General features: G+C 40.8%; 3 protein-coding genes across 4 annotated transcripts; 2 read left to right on the plus strand and 1 right to left on the minus strand.

Moving 5' to 3' along the window:
- The first annotated feature begins 451 nt into the window (after window positions 1-451).
- On the plus strand, window positions 452-9,371 carry LOC139288322 (transmembrane protein 79-like). The gene is made up of 5 exons (XM_070909624.1): window positions 452-528; window positions 3,597-3,881; window positions 5,429-5,995; window positions 6,605-6,818; window positions 9,116-9,371. The coding sequence occupies exons 2-5, from the start codon at window positions 3,608-3,610 to the stop codon at window positions 9,369-9,371; spliced, it is 1,311 nt and encodes a 436-aa protein (XP_070765725.1). The 5' UTR covers window positions 452-528; window positions 3,597-3,607.
- Window positions 9,372-12,481: 3,110 nt separating this feature from the next.
- ndufs7 (NADH:ubiquinone oxidoreductase core subunit S7) lies at window positions 12,482-17,406 on the plus strand. 2 transcript variants are annotated; one of them, XM_070908798.1, is made up of 8 exons: window positions 12,482-12,497; window positions 13,713-13,749; window positions 14,388-14,459; window positions 14,563-14,683; window positions 15,441-15,620; window positions 15,977-16,023; window positions 16,213-16,301; window positions 17,185-17,406. In XM_070908798.1, exons 1-8 carry the CDS (start codon window positions 12,482-12,484, stop codon window positions 17,280-17,282), a joined length of 660 nt encoding a protein of 219 aa, XP_070764899.1. In that variant the 3' UTR covers window positions 17,283-17,406. The 2 variants fall into 2 exon arrangements, with proteins under 2 accessions (XP_070764899.1, XP_070764898.1); XM_070908797.1 differs by lacking the exon at window positions 12,482-12,497 and adding an exon at window positions 12,746-12,788.
- A 2,344-nt stretch (window positions 17,407-19,750) lies between these two features.
- gamt (guanidinoacetate N-methyltransferase) lies at window positions 19,751-23,903 on the minus strand. The gene is made up of 6 exons (XM_070908800.1): window positions 23,587-23,903; window positions 21,977-22,122; window positions 21,763-21,826; window positions 21,348-21,415; window positions 20,900-21,010; window positions 19,751-20,020 (listed from the first exon to the last, which is right to left on the minus strand). Exons 1-6 carry the CDS (start codon window positions 23,762-23,764, stop codon window positions 19,880-19,882), a joined length of 708 nt encoding a protein of 235 aa, XP_070764901.1. The 5' UTR covers window positions 23,765-23,903; the 3' UTR covers window positions 19,751-19,879.
- Between the last annotated feature and the right edge of the window lie 1,357 nt (window positions 23,904-25,260).

A 25,260-nucleotide genomic window follows, 5' to 3' on the forward strand; every position in this document is an offset into this window, starting at 1 on the left:
AATGTTTGGCGTTTATGCTTTACAAATGACTCAAACGATTAATGGTTGATGAATAATCGACACAGACACAAAAAAGTAATAAATATGGGACTTGAATAGAGTCATTACACAGTAGTACACACGATCATCCTGGATGAGTATTAGAGCTGAGGTTTAGCTTTAGTGTAAATGTTTACTCTCCTGTTTAGATAAACTCGTGTTTGTGATGGATGCGACTCTTAATGCTGAATTTGAAGGTAAACTGAGAGAAAGTGCCTCCTCCTCCTCCTCCTCCTCCTCCTGCTGCTGCTGCTCCGGCTTTATTTGCTCCATATGGTGTTTGACATGGTACCCAGGGAGAAAAAAACCTCCTGTGTGGGCGGAGGAAAAGCCTAGTATTTTGTCCGTCCTGAAATTTGATTCAGAAGTTCAGGATCCTGGAAGACAAAAAGCAAACGGAGGGGGAGGGAAGAAAGACAGAGAAGGACGGAGGGTTTTTTTTACTGCGAGGAGAGTAAACTCACCAAATACTCTTCAACTCCGACTAAAGTAAGTCCATTTATATGAGGCATGTTTCTAATTGAATAAGGCGCTTAGACGGGCATCTCATGGAGCTACATTAATCCACATTTGTCTTTGAAATCGGACTGTTAACTGCTGTAATTGCTGCTGAATGGCCACTAAATATAAGGTTTCAGAGCTGCTGCTCCAGAATGACTCGTGTGTCCTTTACGCACAGATTTAATGCGGGCTCGAGCGCATTTTGCCCTCATTTGATTTATTTATCACCAAATTAGGCATTTCCTGCAGCCCCCATGCTGAACCAGACAAGAGCAGACTTTATTTGCTCTGTGGAAGAGGGATTGTAATAAGTATTTGTTAGAGAGAGTTGCTCAGCAGCGGGAGAAAGGTTCTTTTTCAGCGGGGAGTAAAAGCACATTGCCCCCCTACGCGCGTTTCCACATGCACGCCAACTCTGATAAGATTTATTCCCCTCCGACCTGAAAAGCCAGACGAGTCCTAATTGCGCTCTATACATGGTAAAGTCCGCATTTGTTTGGAGAAAGAGCCTCACCGCAGATTTTGCGTGCCGACTCTGCGCCACCGTTGGATGTGCGCCAAAAACATCCAGAAGAAAATGCTCCAGATTCACTCTGCAGATGTTAATGAAAGCCTCTGAAAGTCACCACGCAGCTCAAACGGCGGCAGACCAACAAAGGCGCGTGATTGGTGTTGTTTTACATTCATTTGTCGGACGCTTTTGTACAAATCGTCGTATGTGAAGTGTTTTCATTTTTTACAGTAAGAGTACTACAGTAAAAGTAACTAATAGTGAGAAAAGAAGTATTTTGATCACTTAAGTAAAAGTAGCAATACCACGCTGTAAAAATACTCCATTACAACTAGTAGCCCTGCTGTAAAACTTTACTCAAATGCAGCCTGCAAGTATTGGCAAGCTGTTAAATAAATATAGTGGAGTAGAAATACAATATGTAGTGCAATAAATGGAAATACCCAAATAATACAAGTGGGTGAATGTACTTTACTTTCCACTACAGGAAACCAAATGATGTTATCTTCTTGATTAAATGTAATTTAATGTATTTTCCCATAAGATAATATTTTTCTTGTACATTAACTTTCACTGTATTTAGTGATGTAGTCCTGCCTTGTGTTATTTCTGATCATCCTATCTGATATTACAGTGGAGTTCAGGAACCCTCAAAGGATAAATCTGAGGGGTTACCAGATGAGAAGAGATGAAGAAGAAAAAACATCTATTGTGTCTAGAAATATATTCATTTTTTCTCATTACTTTCTAATTTAGCTATTTTCTTGTGAAATACATACTTTCACTACTCTAGGCCTATAAAGAAGGATTTATACTTAAAATAAGTGAAATACAAATATCAACTAGTATCTAATGTTAGTATCTAATGTTTGGTCAGAGAAACTTCTCTACCTTCAGCCCATATTGTCTACAAGCAAAGCTTTCTTATTAACGCTGATTGATTTGGCAGTTTAATACATTTAGTTAAAGAAATTGTTTTGGGAAATATGCTTTTTCGCTTTCTTGCTAAAAGTAAGATGAGACGATTGATACCACTCTCACATGTGTCCATGAAGCTGGAGCCAGGAGACAGTTAGCTTAGCTTAGCATAAAGACTGGAAACAGAGTACAAAGACGTCAAACTCCTTCCAGCACCTCTAAAGTTCACTAATCAACACATTATATCTCATTTGTTTAATCCCTACAAAAAACGAATCATAAAAATGATTAGGCTAGCCCCGATTTCCTGTCTTTATGCTAAGCTAAGCTAGCTGGCTGTTAGCTATAGCTTCATATTTAACGGACAGATATGAGAGTGGTATCAATCAGCAAGAAAGCTGAAATCAAACTACTCCTTTAAATGGAAAAAAAGTCAAAACAGGTTATTAGTCCCCAAAATATTAGTTTACTACACTATTACTACTACTATAAGTCTTTTACAGACACTGGTATTAATATCTAACCCTCATTCTCCAATACTTTATATTTTGACGAATCAGCCTGCAAAATACCCACCCAAAATACGTTTTTAATTGTCTAATTAAAAAAAAGTATAAACTATAATACTGAGGACATGACCTCAGTGTCCTGGCTGCATGATCAAACGTCGCAGTCTTACATGTGCAGTATCTTTTGGATACAGGGTTAGAAATATGTATTCCATGTAGTCTGTGTTAGTCTTTTATACATTTTACAGAAGATTTATGGTATTTGGACTTTATGCACACGACTGTCAAGCTGTAGTCTGGGTTAATCCATCCTATCTCAGGTCAAAATGACATCATTTTCGTTTACATTTTGTGAGAAAAGGTCTCAAGAAAACAAAGAAACTTCAATGATAACAATTCAAACCTGCACAGGCAGCATTACCTTGCAGAGGAAGATAAACTTCCTGTCAGTGATGACTATTGTACAACCACAGACATAAACTCATAACACTGATTTCCTTTTGTCCCAAAAAAGCTTCTTTCCTTCACATAACATAACCAGTTTCATCACTCCACATGGAGTCCCAGTAAAGTTTTGGTTTGAAGGGTTTATACCTGATTAACTCAATACCTACCTGCCATCCTCGTCAATAACAAATTGTACCTGCAAAACAGTTACAAAGTGCTTTGCAGGTAGAAGAAAATGAGAATAAATGAGATAAAAGAAACACAGAAAACAGTAAAATTATACTCTTCTTAGACTTCTGCGACTCCAGCTTCTATAGTTCCTCCGTGATTTTGGGGGAATCAAGATTTGAATAACTTTTCATTTAGGTTCAAAACAGTTTTCCAAAGCTTTTTTAATTACCTTAAATTTTCAGTCAGGGTTTATGTTGATGTGGTTTCTTTCTGCACATTTCCACATGTGCCACCAGATGCTTGAAAGAAAGTGAATAATTGGCTATTTAGTAAAAAGTAAAGATGAAACACTGCGGCTTTACAGTTCAGTTGTGTACTGATTTGGCTTCTTTGACACTTGGAGAGTGGAGGTGGTTTTGCTGCTCCGTGTCTCCCTGGTTTGGTGTTTTTAACTGGTTTCTGGCCTGGTTTTTGTCTGGACCTCCTCCTGCTCCTCTCAGGCTGTGTGACTATGAGCACCTCGGGGCTTCAGGCCACTAACCGGCAGAATGTGAAGGAGCTCGACAGCATGAAGGAGTCCATCAGTGACATCATCAACCAGCTCCAGGACATCGACCCGACCAGGCTCTCCTTCTCCCCCTTCCTGGACCTGGACACTCAGATCTCCTTGGCGCCGGTGTCAGACAGTCCAGAGTCCTCGGTGGAGGAGCTGCACTCGTCCTCCCACTCCGTCTCCGGCTCCCAGCGTTCCCTTGAACCGACACCAGCAACCAATCAGCCGAGGAGTGAGTTATTACTTCGGCTTTTTACTGTCTGTCTGACGGAGCTGTAGGATTTGAGGGGAGGCCAGAGCAAATTAGCAAAAGCTAAAGTTTGAGTTTGAGTCCAGACTGGATCCAAAGAGAGTTCAGGCAGAGTCAGGACTGATAAAAGAGGAGCAACAGTCAGTAAGGAGTGCACATGTCTTTCTAATTAAAAAAAATAATGCTGTTTTATAAGGTAGAGCAGACGTGTAGATTTACCTGCAGGAGCTCTGGAATAAATCAATATCCATGCCATGCATAAAAGTTTTAGGACCTTTAAATCCTTCGTGCAGCTGTTTGTAGTGCTGGGGAGGACATATCAAAGCATTATGGGGTGGGAAAGGTGAAATCTGTAATAAGTCAACATCCAATACAGTCACATTCAGGAACATCACCATTAGCTTTACAAACAAGCAGGTTTAATTGTCTCCCTGGAGAGAAAAGGCTTTGTTTTGAAGTCCATGTCATGTTTTATTGCTCATTATATGATGATTTAAGGACTGCACGTTTTAGAAAAATGTCCTGCATGAGTTCTTCTGGATGTAGTATTTAAAAAAGTGTTTCAGGAAGCGAGGAAGTATAAAGTCCATGAGGGTTGGACACTTGCATGTGCATGACATAATAAATAACACAACTAACTAACTTAGCCAGTTTTCTTTGGCCTTAAGTCAAAACAGACAAAGTTGAATGTGAATGTGAAGTGGGTGAACATTTGCAACCCTCTCCAACACACAAGCATTCCTGGTAGCTCGTGCTTCAACCAGGAAATCATTTAGATGTTTAATGAATGAATGAAAGACATAATAGCCTGCAGCAACGGTGAGAACACCTTTAGAAAAGTTGAGAGAACATTTACAGATGTCTGTAATTGCTCCATGAATGATGTATCCTCTTCTTTCTACACATTGCCACGTGTGCCACTAGATTCTTGATAGAAACTGGATAATTGACTCTATTAAAAAGCAAAGACGAAACACTACTTTACCAGATTAACAAGATACCACGGCCACAGATCCCCAGAGGCCCCACAAGCACCAGGGTTGCTGGCAATTGTCTTTTTGGAAATTTGAATAATTGCAAATTTTGTCAACGAAGTACAATTTCAACTGAGGTCAGTCCTGCACCCTGACCTTTTCACGTGGTCCTGTGTTGTAGAGGGTCTAGTTTCAAGACTGTAGTCATATCAGTTTATATTGTGTGTTCTCATTGTGCATTTTCCTAAATTTGTTTAATCAAATTATCACAAACTAATTGACACAAAGGAAACTGGGCCTCTGTAACTATGGGGACAGGGTACAAACACAATGCATAGAAGGTGGGGGGTGGGGTCAACACAGGCCCAACAGCAATTTTTGGCCCCTGGTCCTCCTAATAGGTTAATCCAGCCATATGCCCACCACTCCAGACTGTTACATGAGACCCAGACCTGACATGCAGTAAAGGAATGATTGATTAGTGCGATTCTGCAGTTCATTGCTTTTTTCATCTGGTTTTGGATTGTGTATTAAAATGTGCTCTGATTTGAACAGGCTCTGGTCCCTGCCACCAGCAGCCCAGCGACGACCTCCCAGAGGAGCCACGAGCAGATCAGACAGAGGAGGGGGAGCTGGATCAGAATCTTTCCATTCCGATCATCACAGCGCTCAATTTGGACGCTGCCACGGAAAACTGCATCGGCTGTCCAACCCCAGCCTCTCAGGGAGACATTCCCAACGGCACAGACACACAGAGATGGAGTCCAGAATCCACCAATCTGGACTGCACTGTGGACGAGGGTCGACCTCTGATAGGCCCGCCGCCAGAGAGCGTGGAGCTGACTGTGTGGCACTCAGAGGGGCGGGGAGAGACTTGCGAGACCACAGAGGAGGCTTCAGATCGGGGGCGATGCTGCTGCCGCTGCTGCCAGTGTAAATGCTGCCAGAGTGGCCGAGTTCCCGCTTTCTTGTCAGTCCTGGCCTCTCTTCTGTGTGCAGCCGGGATCCTCTATGCACTCTATTTCTATGTCCCCATTAAACCCCCTGACTGCCCCGACACAGCCAGCCGCATCGTTTTCACTTTCTGCTGCTGTGTGGTGGCGTCCATCCCCGTCCTGCTCGGTATGCTTCAAACACCTGCACACTGACATTCAAAAGCAGCAGTGAGCTTCACAAGTGAAAGATAAAGATTAAGAGAGGATTTGGTTTGTCTGGCCGCCTCGTCTTGGAATGTTTCACTGTCTCCTGTCCCCTTTAATTTCATGCGCTTTCAACCCCAGAGTAGCAGACGTCTCCCGGGGCCTCTGGAGAGAAGCATAATTTCCTTCTCCTGCACATAGCTTTAAATGGAAACTACAATAAGGGGTTGGCTGCGTCTCTCGTCTCCCAGGCTGTGGCCTAATTGTTTCAGAATAATTCAATCACTTCCCAACCTGGGCGACCAGATCGAGGGGGCAGGTGGCAAAAACATCCAAACCAAAGCCTGTTCAGACCGTTTTCCTCTCACCTATTTGTCAAGCTGATGGCAGTGACGAGTATTTGCATGTAGGCCATTCTGCTGGCAGTTGCTGTATTCAAATGAAGATATAAAAACAAAGTATGCTGTCAGATGAAGATCAAGTGCAGCTAGGCGTCACTTAAAGTTGAGAGTCGTTTGTGGAAAGATGGCCAAGATTCAAGATGCTAACTGACTTATTGCTCTGTTATTATTGCTTATTGCTCCCCTCGCAGTGATGCTCATGGGTGCAGCGTGCCAGTTCTGCACAGCCTCCTTCAATCTGCTGGAGTCGTTTCCCAGAAGACGGGCGATTCAGCAGATGTTTGTCACGGCGTCCTTGGAGCAGTTACTCCTCTACGTCCTCAACCTCGTCGTTATGGCCGCTTTACTGCCTCAAGACCAGCTGAAATTGGTGCCTATCCTGGTTGCCATGTTCATCTTAGGAAGGTGAGGCTCAAATGTGGACCAGAAGGGTGTTAGATGAAGGTGGCTCATAGAAACAACCTAACAAACTGATCCAGGATTAAACCATTTGTTCTGGTTTTAAAACAGCTCCTTCTTGACTGATCACATCAATCACAATAAAGAAACCTGACATGGAAAGACGAAACTGTGAATAGAACAAGACTAAGAGTCTACAGCATTGCTAGCCGGTCTTTACTTACAGCGGTACTGCGAACATCAGTATGTTAACATACTCACAATGACGATACTAACATGGTGATGTTTAGCAGATGATATTTACCATGGTCAACATCTTAGTTTAGGGTGTTAGCATGCAAACATTTGCTAATTAGCACTAAACACAAAGTACAGCTGAGGCTGATGGGAATGCCATTGGTTTTGCAGGTGTTTGCTCACAAGTATTGGAGAAATTAAAAATTAAAAAATAAAGATTTTTTTATTTGGTGATAGATGAAAAGTCAAGGGATCACCAAAGTTATTACAGTTCATCCTCTGGGAACCATGAATGTCTGTACCAAATTTCATGGCAGTCCATCCAATAGATGTTGAGACATTTGACTCAAAACCACAAATGTCAACCTCATGTTGGCGCTAGAGCAAGTGGTGTAGTGGAGCATCAAAGTCAGTAGGATGCATCCCCTGGGAACCATGAATGTACAGGAATTTGTACCAATCCATCCAGTAGATGTGGAGGTATTTCCCTGAATAAGTGAAACATTTGACCTGCTGGTGGCGCTAAAGTCAGTAGGGTTCATCCTCTGGGGATCGTAAATGTCTGTACAAGATTTCATGATAATCCGTCCAATAGTTGAGATATTTCAGTCTGGACCAAAGTGGTGGACTGACATTGCCGTCCCTGGAGCCACGCCGCTAGCATGGCTAAAAACGAACTCAACCACTGTCATTAGCAAAGCCAAAGAGAACTTTTGGCAGCATGTTGTGGAGCAGCAGTGAACTCAGACTGTGACACAAGTCAAGATGAACTCAGCCTCACTGAACTCTTCTATTAGCTCAGTTTGTTGCAGGACTCTAATCAAGCCAGTGTGGTTTCATGTACAGAGTGAGTGAATTTTCTTTGAATCATAAGTGCTTAACATATTGAATTGAATTCAGACAAGTCCTTTATTTCACAGGAAGCAGATAAAGTTGAGCTGGACTGTGGTACTTAATTTGTGCAAGTGACACTTAAACCTCCACAAGGTGATAGCCTTGTTTGATTGGCTGTCTGCTCCTTGTGTATTTTTAATTGATGGGTTTCTGAGTTTCTTTAATTTTATTTAAAGGATTAGTTTGACATTTTGGGAAATGTGCTTATTCACTTTCTTGCCGAGTTCGATGAGAACATAGATATCAATCTCATGTCTGTGAACAAGAGGACAGTTAGTTAGCTTAGCTTAGCACAAAGACTGGAGACAGGTGGAAACAGCTAGCCTGACTCTGGTTATATCTTGTTTGTTTCATCCGTACAGTATGAAAACCAAAGTGTAAAAATGACAGTTCACCATTTTACCTGGGGGTTTATATGCTGGACTGTTTCGAGGCTTGGAGCAGTTTCTAGGCAACCAGTGAAGACTCCAGAAAGTAACTGGTCCCAGTCATTGCTTTACAGATAGCTGTAGTAACTGGTTACCTTTCAGATTTTACACTAAAAAAAATGATGAACTTATAAAATACAATTGTTGAAGATTAAACCAGAGCTTCCCAACCTTTTTGGCTTGTTGACCCCTCACATTAAAGCTGTGGGTACTTTGGGGCCTGTTGTTGCATGCTTCAGATGTTTGTTTGTTTGTTGTTTGCATTTCCACCTTAGAGCAAACTTCTCAGATAGTATAATTTGTATATATCGAGTCTCAAAGAGGTACATTTATCCAATATTTCACATAAAAGCAAAGATTTGAGAAAAGCCCAAATAATGAAAATATATTCGAGTTGCACAACTTTATTTATTCTTCTTTCTTACTCTATCAATCAACTCACAACCCCTCAGATTTATCTGGTGACTGGTGACTTATCTGGTTGCGAACACTATATTAAACTACCTAACAGTACACAGTATAAAGTAGTCTGTCCCAACTCGACCAGCTACAGCAGTAAAATGCTACTCATGCGCAGGACATTGTTGTATTAGTACTTTTATCTCTGGTTCTGAATACTGCTTCCACCACTTGCATCGGTGAGCCTGGTTTAGCTTTATGAAACACCGTCAGGGAGGTTGTGAGTGTTTATCAGTGAAGTTTGAAGTTGATCTGATTTCCTGTTTTGTGTTTAATCCTCCACAGGCTTGTTTACTGGGTCAGCCTGAACGTGTGCAGCTCCTGGCGAGGCTTCGGCTCCGGCCTGACTGTCTTCCCGCTCCTCGCCATGGTGGCTCTCAATCTGTTCCTCATGTACACCCTGAATCTCAAAGAGCCACTTTTTGGCTCTCAGGACGTCCTCTATAATCAGGTCACCCCCTCTTCCTGGTCAGGGGAGACATCACAGAGCCCGAGTGGCAAACCAGACATCCTACCCACAGACATCCTGGATGCTCAGTGAGGAGGCGAGCTGCGCTTTCTTCTTTTAGAGGAGGAGATCTTTCCAAAAATAGGCCATTCCTGTGGTCTGCAGTTCAGCACAGCAACACACGCTGCAACTATAACCTCCAAGTCTGTGACGGCTTAACTTGTATTTTTGCTCCTCCTATACAGGACTGTTTTTTTTATGTGGATTCATGCTTATTATCTGAAATGCAAGAGCTCTTTGCCTGCTAGTGGTGGATGAAGCCTTTGAACAATGCTGTAGTCTTAAAACATTTGTCCTTTTAAGCTATTCCAGTGCCTATATTTAATGTTTTGAACTCTAAGTACTTAAATGCTCTGCTATATATGTGGCTGACTTTGGTTTGACCTTAAAAAAACCACGAGCAAAGCAACTTCAGTTGTCAGACTTTATTATTATTTCAACTGTCCAAACAGTTTGTACATGATGAAGACAGAATAAAAGCCATTTGTAAAAAACGTCTTTTCATCTTTTCCAGCCAGTTTTCAGTTCCTTCACTTTGACTTTGACCAGCTATTCCTGGAGAAACTGCAGTGTGTGTTTTCAGCGCTGGGACTGTCATTATGTGCTAACATGCTCTCCATGTTCTCCGGTTGCGCTCCATCTCCACCCTGCTGGCGTCCACTCTGCTGCTGATGTTGCTCGCTTGGTTTGTGGCGCAAAAGTGAGGCCAAATCAAAAACAGGACGCTAAAGATGGCTGCACTTATTTTCTTTCTTTTTTGACCACTCTGAAAAGGAGATTAAAGAGCTATCTAAATGACTTAAATTAAAGGCAGTTTATTTGACTAAAGGTATTTATCATGTCAAATTCAGTCAAATTTACTTGCTTTTACCAATTTAATGAAAGAAGATTCCCACACACAGACCTGAAACATTGTGTCTCTAATAAACTCTTTCTTTCACGTTTTTTTCCTACGCACCAGGTTTTACCAATTTAATATAAGTATACTAATTTGATTTATACAGATTTACTAATTTCCTTGCTGGTTTAACTTTATTACCTAAAATAGGAAATTAGTTTGGCTTACAAAGGTAACAGTACAGAAAATAAAACAATAAAGACAACCCATAAAAGGGACAGAAGTAGGACAATACTCTGACACCAAAATGTATCTTTTGAAACCTAAAAGAAAACTTGACCTGTAGGACAGACAATTTAAAGAGAGGTGGATGGAGTTTAATGTGGTCAGGGTGAATACTCGGTAGAAAAAATAAAACTCCAGTTGAGACTGAAATTTAATGCTTAACACTGGAAAAACACAATCTTCCTTCAGACGAGAAGTCCTTAAAATGCTCAGAAAAATCATTCGGGCCAACTCCATGTGCTATGGAAGATCGTCTGATACAATCAAAAGCTCCAGAACAGCTACTAAATGGACTTTGTGGTGAGCTTGGTTTTCCAGGGTTAAGCATGAGATTACAGTCTCAACTGAGAGTTGTTGTTTTTTTCTGTTTGCGGGTAATCTGATCGTAAGACTAAACGATTGATCAGAAACAGATTAATTGATACTCCATTAGCTGCAGTGCCAGGCTGCTCTGCTCCATGCCTGCGAGGCTGTTTTGACACGACCTCATGGGATTTAAGATATGTTCTTTTAAATCCGTGGAAAGATGTTCATCAGCTCTCTCCTCTGGAAGCTGCCCAGTAAAACCACTTTAGAGATAAAGAAACTGCAGCCTGTCTCACAAGGTCCCTATTTTTATTTACAAATTAAGTTAAACTTAATTTAAATACATGAAAGCTATGGTGGTAATTCTGTTTTATAAAAACATGTAATAATTCAGTTAATTCTTGATCTCACTTATGAGCTTTGCCTGGAGCTTTTAACAACATCTCACTGTCTCTGGGGATTTGAACACTTGATAGTTACTTGTGACATGTAGAAAAAGATTACCATTACATTACTGGTGATGTGATCAAATGCAGTCATTCAAACGGATGGAGGGAGCACATAGTAATAGCACAAAAAATACAACCACAGTTGTAACAGGTGGAGGTTTTTTACAGTGAGGGTTCATAAATCATACTCTTAGTTCTTTCTGACATGGGAGGTGTATTTTGATTCTGACATGTATGATTGAATAAGTGTGTTTGTTATGACAACATACGTCATGAATGCAGCTCAACCAGTGGAGCTGGGCTGCTGCTCCAAATCAAATTGTCTGGGTCAGACAAACTCAAGCACTAACCTCTAAAGCACAAAATCAGTTCTTTTGAAGACCACTGTGAGTAACTCGTGTAGATTCAGCTCCAAAGTTGTGATCATGTTTATAAGGAAAGATTTCTCACATATTGGCCTGCAAGGGAATAAATAATCCAAGCACATTTAAAGGGAACATCCTCAAGATTGCACTACAACTTCAGGCTTCTCTGTGATGTATTTCATAATAAATAATCAACTCTCAAAGTCCAGTTGTTAGTTTAATCCATGCAGAAAAATATGTGATGTATCCTCATGCTGGGTTTTGGTGGAAGTGACTGTTTCCGTGTTTTTAAGTTAGTTTATTATATGCTCAAATATTGTGTGTTGCATTGACCCCAGGAAGATTAGGCCAATAAGGGCTCTAAAATACATTACATGACATAACACAGGCTGTTTTATTTCTGGTCTCCAGCTGCCCATAGTTCAGCCACTCTCTGCTTCTGCACCTCATGTTCACATACACTTGTGAACATAACCTCCATAAAAAATGTAAAAATGTGTCAGTGACAGTAACATCTAAACATCTATTTGAAAAACACTTTAAAGTCTGTCACATAACAGTTCCCAAAATGCAGACCATTTAAAGTCACCCCACTGGGGGGAGCTAAACAGCTATGATAAAGACTATAATAAACAGTGAATCCAGTCATTGTATGTCAGTGTTGTCCAACTCAGAGCTGTAGCTACCACTGAGGACATGTCTTCAGTGTTGTTTCAGGGAGTTAAATATTTGTGGTATCTAGTCACTATTTTCTGAGGGGATTAGTGTATTGGGGGTATTTGGACTTTTGACCTCAGTATTCTCAAATGGGCACTGCTTACATGCAGTTCTACTTTCTCTAAACAATGTTTTTATGTTTTTAATTGTGTTTTTGAATTACCTGGTCAATGAATAGCCTAGATGAGTGCTCTGGTCAGTCACCCTCCCAACCCTGATACTAAATCCGGCTTCAGTGGATTAACTGTATTAACTAAATGTCTTGGGGATGAAATGGCGCAAATATTATCAGCTATCCAATGGTAATCAAGGGCGTTCAAATGCCATATAAACCTCTATATTATGAGCAAAGAAGCATCACATTTTGACCTTCTTTGGTTTATATAAACTGGTTGTCAACGTTACAGCAGCGCCCTCTGCAGGTCGAGCTCGTACAGGCACGGGAAGCAGTCTGACGTAACCAGAATATAAAAGATGGCGGCGTTAGCTGGTAAGTGATGTTTTGACTAAAATGATACGCTTTTAGTAAACATTACTGTGTTTTCAAACTTGTGTTATTTAGAGAATTTAAAAATTATGCACACAAAAGTGATCTGCCCTGTGGTTTGACCGTGTCGGTAATCGGATTTGTAACTTTTAGTGAATGCGCACACTGACCTTGCTCTGTCTGCGTTAGCATGGAGGCTAACCAGGTTAGCTAGCAGTAGCGCTTACGTGAACTCCAGCTGCAATTGTAGTAGCAGTGAAAGCGCAAGCTAACACATGTGACATTATTTCATCTTTAAACAAACTGGGCTGTCTGTTATTTAAAAAAAGTTCATTTATATTGTGGGTGGACGACCATACCAGATGAGACGTTGTTAGCCCAGTGCTTGTCATCCGCTATGGATAAGATTGTCAAACCAAACGCCTCTTGAAAACCCTACCAGTTTGGGGTTCTCACCTGTATTTGCGAAAAGTATCCTCCATGAAGTATCACTTATGGGCTTTTAAAAATCACCAGGGGCAACTCTGCAATTCGGCATGGATTAAACACACAAAGTAGAACCGGTAAAACATTGTCCATAAAACATTTGACTGCACTGGTACATTACAAAACCACGTAAATGGGGTATTGTGTAGTATTTAATTGTAAATATGTACATTATAGTGACAACAGCATGATTTGTTGTGTGTGAAGCTACAATGTCAAGACTTTGCAGCGTGAGTAAATCTCACCAGGGTTAAACTTTTGTGTCGATCAAGTTGTGTGTGCTGCTTGCTAGCACAGAAAGGATTTATATCACACCTGAAAGCTCTGTTTAAACAAGGTCACCCTTTAGTCAGTGATTGGACAATACAGCTGTTAAACCATCAGAAGTACTTTGTAGTATTATAAAATTTCTTCAGTTTGTTAAATGCATTTATTTTGCAGCGCCTCGCCTGGCCATGTTTGGCTGCTTTTCAACAAGGTAAGAACCTTCTAATCCTGTTCCTTGTTTCTAAACTTAATTTACCCCAGCTCTGTCCAGCAGGTCCTACAGCTGCTTGAGTATTCTAACATTTACAGATGAGAAGTGGGTTTTTCATATCACAGAAACAAGTTTATTACTCGGCTATTATAAAGGTCCAACTAACTGAATTAAATCTCAGTAGGAAGTAAATGCAGGGTGGAACATCCACCAAAAATATATTTAGAATATATATATATAAAATGTTGTTGAGATCAGATCATATCCCATTGAAGAGAATAGTAAGCTGAAACAACCCTCACTCAAAATCAAGTGCTGAAACATTTGCTATACTTCACTGGCTGTGCAGTCTTTTTGGCAGTAGGAGCGCTCAGCCTATATGCTGCTCAGAGGAGCAGTCAAGTTTAAAAGCATCATCAAGTTTATAAAGCTCAGAAAAAAATCATCTCCTCACAATACATTTTGTCCATCAAACACAAAGTCTTGAAATGTGAAATTTCACACCATAGTATTACAATATTGCCCTCTTTTGGAACTGAAAAATATTCATACATCCCCATTTCCCATTACCTTTTGGGTCATGCAATTCATTGACTTTAAATCATTTTTAATTGTCTGACCTGCTCTCCATCCAACAGGCCCATCACAGTGTTTGCTGTTCAACAGAAGAGTCTGCACAGCAGTGCAAAAAGCGAGAATACCTCCACGAGGTGAATTTACCAGAAATACTCAGGTGTAAATATCAGGATGAAGAACAAACACTCAGAAAACACTCTGCTTGTGGTAAAGATGCCCTCCGTCCTTCTGTTGCAGTGTGGTTCCAGTCAGAAAGAAGAGCACGGCAGTGGCAGCAGCCAAACCAGCATCTGTAGCCAGCAGCAAGGGGGAGTATGTTATCACTAAGCTGGACGACTTGGTTAACTGGGCACGCAGGGTGAGTAGATGAGAGGATGTTGGCTGTGTTCACACCCACATACTGTATGTTGAGGGGATTAAAGTCTGCAGTGTTCCTTATTTGTCCAGCTGAGAATGAGACTGTTTGATCTCAAGTCGCACACCTAAAATAAAACCATACATACATATATACATTCCTTGCTAGTGTAGTTTATTATTCACACCAGCAATAACAAAGGCAGCCAAATATGTGAGTCATACGGAGTTGAATACCACCAAACCCTATGTGTCAGCTGTACCAGAGGTCTGACAGTCACAGTTCTTAAGTTTTCAAGGTAACAAAAGTCAAATTGGAGAGTGTGTTGACAAGCCAGAGAGTTGTTGCCTGAATTTCTGTGTCTGTAGATGCAAACACAGCACAACTATGTAATGTAGCCACAAAGGAAATCTGAATAGTCTTGACAATATGCCAAACCGCTGACTGATATGCAGTTATGGGGTATTTCCTTAACAGCACCACAAACTGTGGCTTCAGTCTCGATAAAACAGAATTTGACCCTCATGAGCTATATCAAACTGTTATTTACTGCTGGGCTGAGGCATTTTCAGGTGTTATTTTGTCCATGCCCTGTCTTCCTGGGAAACAATTTAAAAAAACATAACTCATTTCAATCTGCCAAATATCAGCAGAGAGAATAATTTCATATATATTAACAATATAGATTGATGCATCTCTAGTCTACATGTGCTCCCTGCTAGTGTTTTGTTGACTTATCCTGTCTCCGCTGTCCCCTCAGAGCTCTCTGTGGCCTATGACCTTTGGCCTGGCATGCTGCGCAGTGGAGATGATGCATATGGCGGCGCCTCGTTACGACATGGACCGCTTCGGAGTGGTGTTCAGAGCGAGTCCCCGACAGGCTGATGTCATGATCGTGGCAGGAACGCTGACCAATAAGATGGCTCCGGCTCTGCGGAAGGTGAGGGAGGGAAGGAGTGGGATGCAACAGCAGTTTTGGTACCACCACCATTTTACATGGTAGTTCACCTAATGATGCTCCAAACAACGCCCCAACCCTAAGGTCTGCGAAATGAAAGAAAACCTGTTTGTCTGCACTGCTCAGATATTGTCAGTTGCAAGTGCTCTCTGTCAGACTTTTCTGTCTGGAGGATGGAGTGCTGAGAACAGTATAGCTGTTTAAACGCTGGATGGATTATGACCAGCCTGTTGGTGGATTGGTAGACTGGCATGAAGCCTTCCTCCAGCTGAAAGGACAGATTAGTTGTTAGTCAGACATTATATAAGAGTGACTGAACTGCGTCTTCTTTCCAACAGGTGTACGACCAGATGCCTGAGCCCAGATACGTCATTTCTATGGGAAGGTAAGTTAACTCCTGAAGAGATTCATATACTAGCAGTGTAGTAGCCACAGCTGATCTGATACTGACATTTAGTGTTTCCCTGTTATAGCTGTCTTAATTCCTACTGTATGGGTTTTGTTTTAGGGTGTAAACCTTTTTACAGAAAGTGTCTCAATAACTAAAATTGTCCTTATAATTTTCCTCTTCCAGCTGTGCTAATGGAGGAGGCTACTACCACTACTCCTACGCTGTCGTCAGAGGTTGTGACCGAATCGTACCAGTGGACATTTATGTTCCAGGTAAACTTTAATGCACAATATGGGAATTATAAACCAAAAGTATGTGGACAGCTTTGGGGCTCTGCGTCCTTTATTTCCAATAAGAGAAATCTTAATGCTACAGCGTACAAAGATATTTTATTGTGCTTCTAATTTGTGGCAACACTTTGGGTCAGACCCTTTTCTGTTTCAACATGACAATTCCTCCGTGCACAAAGTCAGATCCATAAATAAATGAGTTTTTAGAGTTTTGTGTGCAAGAACTTGACATGTCCTGACCTCAACCCCATCCAACTCCTTTGGGATGGAATGAAATGCTGACTGCAAGTCAGGCCTCATCACCCAACATCAGTGGCCGACCTCGCTGATGCTCTTGTGGCTGAATGGGGGCGGGGGTAACATATAGGAACAAAAGTAGTAGTAGTACAATTAACAGCAGTAGTAGCTAACTAAAAGTACTTGTAATTGTATTATTGCTATTGGTGGTGGCTGTAATGTAGCAGTAGTAGATTTATTACCAAACACTTGGATTATTAACAAATATTGGTAACGTTAGTATGCTGGTAGTACTTGTGTCATTGTAATAAATAGTGGAAATAAATGACGACTACATGATACTGTTTTCTTGCTGTCAGTATGACGGCAAATACAGAAGCAGCCTGCATGCTGTATATTGTGTGTATAGTGATGTATAGTGATGCATAGTGATGTCCAGTCATTATTTAGTGGTATTATGCAGACTGATAAGATCAGTGTTTGACATCAGAAGCCAAATATATAAATGAATTACCAGAGAATTGATTATCAGATGCTGTTCATCAGTAGGACTAAACTTCTGTGGCATCTTGGCTCTGAATTGAAATGACATTTAAGAGTCACTCTGTTTTTTCCCACCTGTCCTCAGGTTGTCCCCCCACTGCAGAGGCTCTCCTCTACGGGACTTTACAGCTGCAGAAGAAAATCAAGCGTGAGAAAAAGATGAGGATCTGGTATCGGAAGTGAATGTGTTATATGCGTGTGTGTATCTGGTATGTAAATGTTGTATTTCGGGTTTCATTTGGAGCGCTGCTCCTCCTCCATGTAGAGCTGCAGGAACTAACCTCAATAAAATCATTGTTATAATTTACACACCGTGCACTGCTGCTTATTTTCAGCAAAACACAGCAGCGGTCAATGGCTTCTTTAGTTCGGTATTAATATCTGGAGACAGTTTGTAACAGGAAAAACGTGTCAGCTTGTTACCCACAAGGTTTGTCAGAATTTAAACCAGTTTAAATTGTAATTCATCTCTATTCAAGTAGCAGTAATTGTTTTTCTCATTTTTAACATCAAACTCTCAATTAGTCATGACCGTAAGATAAGAGTGTCATCCTATATTATCTTAAATATTAGGTTAAATAAACTGGGCACACATTATGTTAACATCTGGTGCGTCATTCTTTCCACTGTGACTGCTGAAGCCAAGTTTCAGCCACTAGGTGGCTGCTGTGATCACCAACTCTGACCTTCACTGTTCTGTGTCCACACTCAGTAGTAGTTAGAAGCAAAATACATTTTTATTGTGTTTTAACTGTCTGCTAAAACACTGCAAACCCACAATGTGAAATACCAGAATACCAAGTCAAAGGTGAATTTCTGCTTCAAATCTGTGTGAAAATATTTTTCTGAACAAACTCAGCTGCAGTATTTTGTGCATTCAGCTAGAACCGTAAACCAGCTGCTTTTGTGTTATGTGTGCAAAGAGAGAAAGCACAGTTGCTTTTATGCATCTTCAGAGTGAATCAACAGAATCACAGTTACAGTCCTCTGTGCTGTTGAAGGGTTCTTGAGTGAGACACTGAAGTCCTTCCTGCCTACATCCTTGGTCTGAATAACTGTGCTCGTGTGCACCTAGAAGAGAAGAGAATGACCATATGTACTTGTTAAAGATTGATGTGTTATGTTTTAAAACTGCTTCTACATAATGTGTACCCAGTTAAAGGGAATCAGTCATTTACCATATAACTGTATTTTTGCAGTTTTAATCTCATTGACTGATATTGGATGTTTAGAAAAGAAGTAAAGAAAATATCTGATACGAAGTTAAAGTCTGATATTTGTTTTTTGGTTCTGATAATATCGTGTTGATGTATTGATCGGGCTTTAACACACACACAGCATGTCACGCATCATGTGTAGCAGCCATAAATAGTAAAGATGGATACACAGCTTCATTATCATAGAACAGAACATATCAAGATATTTGTGCTAGTGTATCACAAGAGATTTTATACCACAAACAATATATCGCAATATCAAGTATTTGCCCACCCCTAAAGGTAACTAAGTAGAAGCACTGTAGTGTTGGTGTTGTCTAGGCCGGCAACTAACTTCTATTTTATGATCAGTCAATCTACTGACTGTTAATTATTTTGTCTGTAAAATGTTAGAAAATTGTGAAAAATGCCAGTTATAATTTGAAACCCTTCACATCCCTTGTTTTATCTGACCAATAAAAGAATAAAAGTATAAAAAGATAGTCCGTTTACTACAACATACGACAAAGAAAAGAAGTAAAACCACATTTGAGAAGCTGAAACCATGTTGGAATTTTTGTTTGAAAAATGTCTGATCGACTTATTGTTTCAGTAACTTCTTGCCCTCTCAGCTATAAGACCTGCTTTGCCTCTTAATATTTCTCTGTATACGTGTCGACTTAACTTCTTAAACTATGAGCCACATGCTCCTGATTCAGATCTGAGGTCTGCCAGCTGCTGTAGTTTCCCACCTGACTGCAACCTGGTGTTGCGTCACCCGACCATCTAATGATTAATGTGTCCTCGCCAGGTGGTGACTTATTCCCACGTGTTCAGATAACACGCCCTGTTATCTATGACCATAAATGAAAACAGACTGTAGTCTGTACTGTACGCTGTGTCTATCTGAGTGGACTTGTTAAAGGTGTATGACACCAGTGCACAATGCAATTATGCCTTTCGTCAGCAGTCTAATTCTCACTTTACTGCTGTATAATAAGTCAAATTATGGATTTTTGTCAGTTAACCTGCTAATTTCACTCAGGTTTTCATCAGTTTCAGGAGGCTCTGTAGTGTTGAACAGTGAGAGCAGAGAGGATGTCTGAATGTTTGACTATACTTTCTGAAGTTCATGACAAAGCAAGCATTTAAACATGTGGTGATACATCTACAGCTCTGTCTAAAACTGGGATGTGTGTGGCAAGAAAGCCACTGGGTGATTCAAGACTTAAATGAGATGAGGCTCAGTGGGGTGTAAATGCATTTTTGTTGGTTTCAGGCTGCTGTTGTGTCACATATTTGCTGCTGTGAAGAACAACATGTATCAATGAATAGATGTAGCACAGTCTTCTACTGTAATCAAGAAGTTAGTGTGTAAATAGCTTGAAATTCTGAAATTGAAAGAAAGTGTGCTGAAATAAATGTATAATAAATATGAGCAGCTTGTAAACTGAGTTGGGGTGGACTGGTTTATTGAAAGATGGCAGACAGCGACATACACAGAATGAGGAGGTCGGGAGGGTCAGATGAGAAGGCACATATCAGTAAAAAAAAAGAAAAAGGTTGCAGCAGTGTCTTCAGACTTTACTCCTTTACAATGGTGGGAGTGATCATCTTTTTGAAGGAATAGTATTTGCACTCGCTGGGTGGTGCAATGTCCATAGTGGTGGTGCTAATCTTCTCCTTCTTGAAGCCTGCTTGGAGCAGATGAGGCACCTGGGTCTCCTGAAAATCATTAACAGAGGTGGTCAGCGTGAGGTGGCTCACGGCTTTATCGCCCCCCTCCAACCAGACCCCGTTTATCATTAACCATGAAACTACCGCGGCACGTAATTCAGGTCGGCTTAACTCTGATGGAGATGTGCACTCAGTGCTCCGTGGATAAATATTACATGAAGAGTCTAAACAGTCCTGTTGAAACACACGTTCCAGGCCAAGAACAATAATCAGAAAACACATGATTTACAGTTAAAGCTAGTACAGTTCAACCAATATCAGTGACTGAATGATGACTCTGATATGTATTATGACTGTCGGAATTAGAAGAAGATACTGTACTGTACAGCATGATCATAATCTTGACAAAGAATAGTGGTTGAAATAACTTAAACGACAATAGCTGTGTCCCAATTCTACACTACATACTAATTCAAAGTAGGTTGTAAGTATGTAGTGCGTTCATAGTGAAAAAGTCAGTATTCATACTAAAAACCACTCAATTTTCGTGTGTGCTGTTGATGGATACTATTGTCCCACAATGCAGTGCACAAAGGAAATGTTGGAGCTACTCACAGCTGTAAAACATTATAATATATTGTAAATGTTGGTGAAACAGCTTCGGAAAGTTCTTAGAAAACCAAAAGGAAGAGACATTTTGTCTTTCTTCTACAGAGACAGTGGTATGGACATCTTTGTGAAGTTTAAACGGCAGTGACATTTTAAAGTCGCAGTTTGTTTGACGACGTCATACATCATACATGCTACATCACCTCTCGTTTTCCCTAAAACTGTAGTGATTTTACACTCACACAGAACACAATGCATTAAAGCAGAAGCAATACAGTTAAAGTTTTAAATGTCTTGGAGGTAATGAAGGTGACCAACCTCAAACATCTTGTCAATGTTGTCGTATTTGTCCTTGAGCAGCTCGCCCCAGGACGTCAGGTTGCAGTAAGTGAGGACGCCGCCGGCCTTCAGCAGCCTGTGAGCGTGACCCTGCAGACAGACACAGACACACCATCAAATCAATCAGTCCTTCAGCCTGTTGGGATATCACCTGAAGAAGACAGACAGTCTACAGTAATGCTTTCACTGTATCTGTGCTCTGTCCAAACTACACTTTGACTGTTATGAGTTGTAAAGACTTATACCAATATCTTTACACCAAAGTCATTAATACTGTTTATTGATACATGTTTTTTGTTTTTTTACTATTATTCAGTATCTTTAATCTACTTTTCATACAGACACTTACAGGTATTCAATGATTATCCTCCTCCAGTTACAGTCACACTGCTGGGGTGTGTGTAACTTACTTATTTTAACTACCTACCTTAATGAAGTCAAACTGGTGAGTGTGCCATGTTTCCTCTGACAGAGGGTATGTGTCATACAGGATACCTGGGAGAAGAGGGACACAGTGTTAGCAGTGTGCAAGTACATTTTTATGGCTTCTTAATATCTTTTCATCCATCAAGTAGTGAAACGGGACAATGGCTCAGAGTTTGTTCATCTGACATGAGATCTCAGACACCAGTGGTCGAGTTTGAGGACCCTTAAATGTATTATGCATCCTCACACTGAGTTTCAGCAATCAATAACTTTAAACTATAAGCTGCCAGATGTCTGCTCCGCTTTTCTTCAAAACATATCCAACTGTAAACTCAGGATTGTGCATCAAGCAAAACTGTGAGCTGAATATCTCCACATGTGACGAAAGATTCCCCACGACTGGCTTGATTTCTTACCATCAAAGTGGTTATCTGGCAGGGTGGGAACAACGTCCTCCCACAGGCCCTTCAGAGGGACGACCTGCAGCAACAGAAACACCAACTTCAGTCATCTGCATCTTCACATTTAATAACAGCAACAGTAAACGAGACCTGCAAGCAGGTATACATCTTCAAGGCATGCAGTGCATCATCTGTGAAAATCCAATATAGGCAGAAAATATCTACTGACCTTATGTGGCTGAGACTTGGCCCAGTTCTCCAGTCTGGCGAAGACGCCGTCGTTGCACTCGATGATCCAGTGCTCCTCGATGGGGAAAGACTCAATCTTAGTGGCGGCGATGGCCATGCCGAAACCGATCTCCAGAACCCGACCACCTACCGGACAAAACCCAACAACACAACACAATCAGAAAATGTTTGTTGTATAGCTTGGATGCAGTGTGACTGTGTGTACGCCAGTAGGCAGAGAGTTTGTGGCATTTCTCTACTTTTGTGACGAATTGCAACTACTGAATGTCCATGAAACACAAGTCATTTGGGTTCCACTTGTACAAGCCCACCACTGATGGAGCAGGTTGTTGGGGTTCAGTGACAGAAATATTTTTAAGCCATTGCTCTTCAGGACTAGCAAGACCATAGACCTCTCTGACTCTTAAGGTTTGAGTTTTCTCCCTCTGCTGGGTGTGGAGGGAAAGCCAGTTGGTTGTAACATGTGGTTGGTTCGACAGAAAGGCCAAAGGGTTTCATTTCCTTTCAGAGAAGCATATAAATAGATGAGGGGTAAAGGCTATTTGTTGTTGCCTGACCCCTTCATAATGATTTACTGGCCTTTAATCAGCAGCTCAGTGTAATATTCACATTTTAGTTTCATTAAATTTTGTACACACTCAAGGAAAACTGACAGAAAATTGCATGGCGCTGAAATTAGTTTTTAGACTGGAAAATTATTATGTGGCATTTCCCAAACTGACCATTGTCCAAAAAACATGTGGTTTAAGGTCTTGTGTGTGTCTTTTTGTGTTAGTTTTGTCTAAGGCATATCAGTCAATCGTTCATTCCCAATTAAACTACATGTTTCATACAAGTGCAAGAGAAATGTGCATGGGTACAGTGTTGTGTAGACAGTTGCAGTGCGCATGCTTGTCCCTTCCCACATGTCTGCGAGGTGTGTGGATCAGTCTATTTTCACAAGAGCAGATGAGCTGTTTCCCCCTGCAGACTCCTTGGCCGGTTCCCATGAGTAGAGTAACAGCTGCTGTAGTATGCACAGAGCACTGAGCACCACGCTGCTCACAGTCTCACATGTGTCCTCAAGATCATTTACCAGAAAATTAAGGCTCAAATGTGTGTAAAGAAAAAAAAATGCACTGGAACAAAATAAACAATCACACACATGAGTATTGACAAAGTCTTAAAATGTTATAAATGCATTTTTTTAAAGAATGATTATGATTTTTTCTTTTTATTATTAAAGTAAATGTTGAGGTTTATAGTTAATGAGTGATTAAAACATTTTTTGTATATTTTTTTGTAGTATGCTTATTTAATATATAGCTTAACTATTTGGTTTCTGTGTATTGAGGTTATATTCACCTGAAAGCAAGCAATATTTTGATTGATATGGTAACATACGAAGGGCATATACCGGTTTACAAAACTAAGGGTTAGGGTTAGATATGATCAATGACACTCAGTGACACTTAATTTGATATTACAAATCACCCTCACAACACGGCTATTTTGAGTCTATTCTCCATTATCGGACGCAGCCATCACTACAGGACCATGTCCGATAATGGATGCCGTTCACCGTCGATTTACCCAAACTGCCACTTTTACCTTTTGAGGCAGCAACGGTCGAAAGGGAGTGCATGTACGGGGTCTCCCAGCGCTCCATCACGGGTTTGCCCATGATCTCCAGGTGTGTGTCCGTCTCATTGTAGCCGGCGCTAGCATCGTGCCAGGAGGCCTTGCAGTCCTCTCCCCTGGAGAATATGGGCTGAGCAGCGGAGGTCATGTTGTTGTGATACGGAGGAGGCGGTGGTCGTTGTTTGGTTGTGGTAAACGGTTTGGCAGACTGTTGTCTCCACACAGAAGAGGGTGAAAGGCAGGAGGCTGCGGTTTATATCTGGCTCAGAAGTGCTGACACCGCCGGAGTTTCACTACAGGTCAAAAGCACACACACATTCCCAGAGAAGGCCCAAGATCCTCCGGAGAGAAGATGATTCACTCAGCGGTAAACGTGTCGGTGTTTGGGTCCTTCCTTATATAGTGCCCATGTCCAGTGTAGTTTTTTCCTCTCCTCTTGTCAAACTAACGAGCAGCTTCAACACTTCCCAAGTATGCCCAGCAAAACCACGACAATGCAGAGGGATATATTGTCGTTTTTACTCCACTACATTTATTTCATGACTTAAGTCACTTTCCTGATTCAGATTAATAATACAAAATATAAGATACAAATTTATGAAATTTGTTTGGGAATTCACAAGCTAGCAGTGTGTAAAGTAAAATTAGCTCCACATTTACCAGCTGCAACATTAAAGTTATGTACATGCATTGCTAATTATAATCCAATAATATACTATACTTATTATTCTGAAATGGGCCCTAGTGTACAATGCTTTGTTACCTTTGGACAGGCTGTTTCCCACTGTTTCCAGTGTTTATGCTAAGCTATGCTAACTGTCACCTAGCTGTAGCTTCATATTGCAGAGATATAACACTGGTATCGATCTTCTCGTCTATCTCTGATGATACCCATCATTTATTTTGACACCCTGAAGGACAACACACACATCGTGGGCCGTGGGATTGTCTTGGAGTAGACTGTGGCTTATTTGTGTGGTACCCAGAAGGATCAGCAGAGTGAGAGCTCTCTGTCGTTTTCTGCTCTCTGAGTGTTGGTGTCGACAGCTGAAGTCAACCAGTACACTGGATCTTATTCACACATGTTCATGTGCCGGTATTGCACAACATTATTTGCACAGCTTGATGAGCTGGATGTGTAGCATAAGAAGAGCCTTCATTAGACCTATTAAAAGCTTCAATGTTTTGGATATTTTAAAACTGTCTTGTAAAATAACTGATGCAGAAGTTCCTGATATCATTGTATGAAATTAGCATTAGGTGTGATAAGGTCACTATACATTTACAACTGATTACCACAGACTCTGCACTTCTCTGTGTAGTGTATTACAGGAGTATAACGGTCATAAAAGTTTATACAATACTAATGAGCAAGTTAAAGATAAAGATAAACCTTTATTGATTCCCAGCAGGAAATTTGGTTGTTGCAGTACAGATAAATAGTGAAAGTAAAGAAATAAATAATAAGAGGTTTATAAAGCTAAAATAACAATAGAATGTACAATAGAAACTATATTATATATAAAATTCTATAATAGCAAATGTAATACAAGCATTTTGAGACGTCACTGTGGGCTCTGGGTAACTGTGATGGACATTTTCTATTATTTGCTGACAACTAAACAATTTTTCAATGAATCTAGA

This window comes from Enoplosus armatus, chromosome 7 (assembly GCF_043641665.1).
Source record: "Enoplosus armatus isolate fEnoArm2 chromosome 7, fEnoArm2.hap1, whole genome shotgun sequence".
Classification (NCBI taxonomy): domain Eukaryota; kingdom Metazoa; phylum Chordata; class Actinopteri; order Centrarchiformes; family Enoplosidae; genus Enoplosus; species Enoplosus armatus.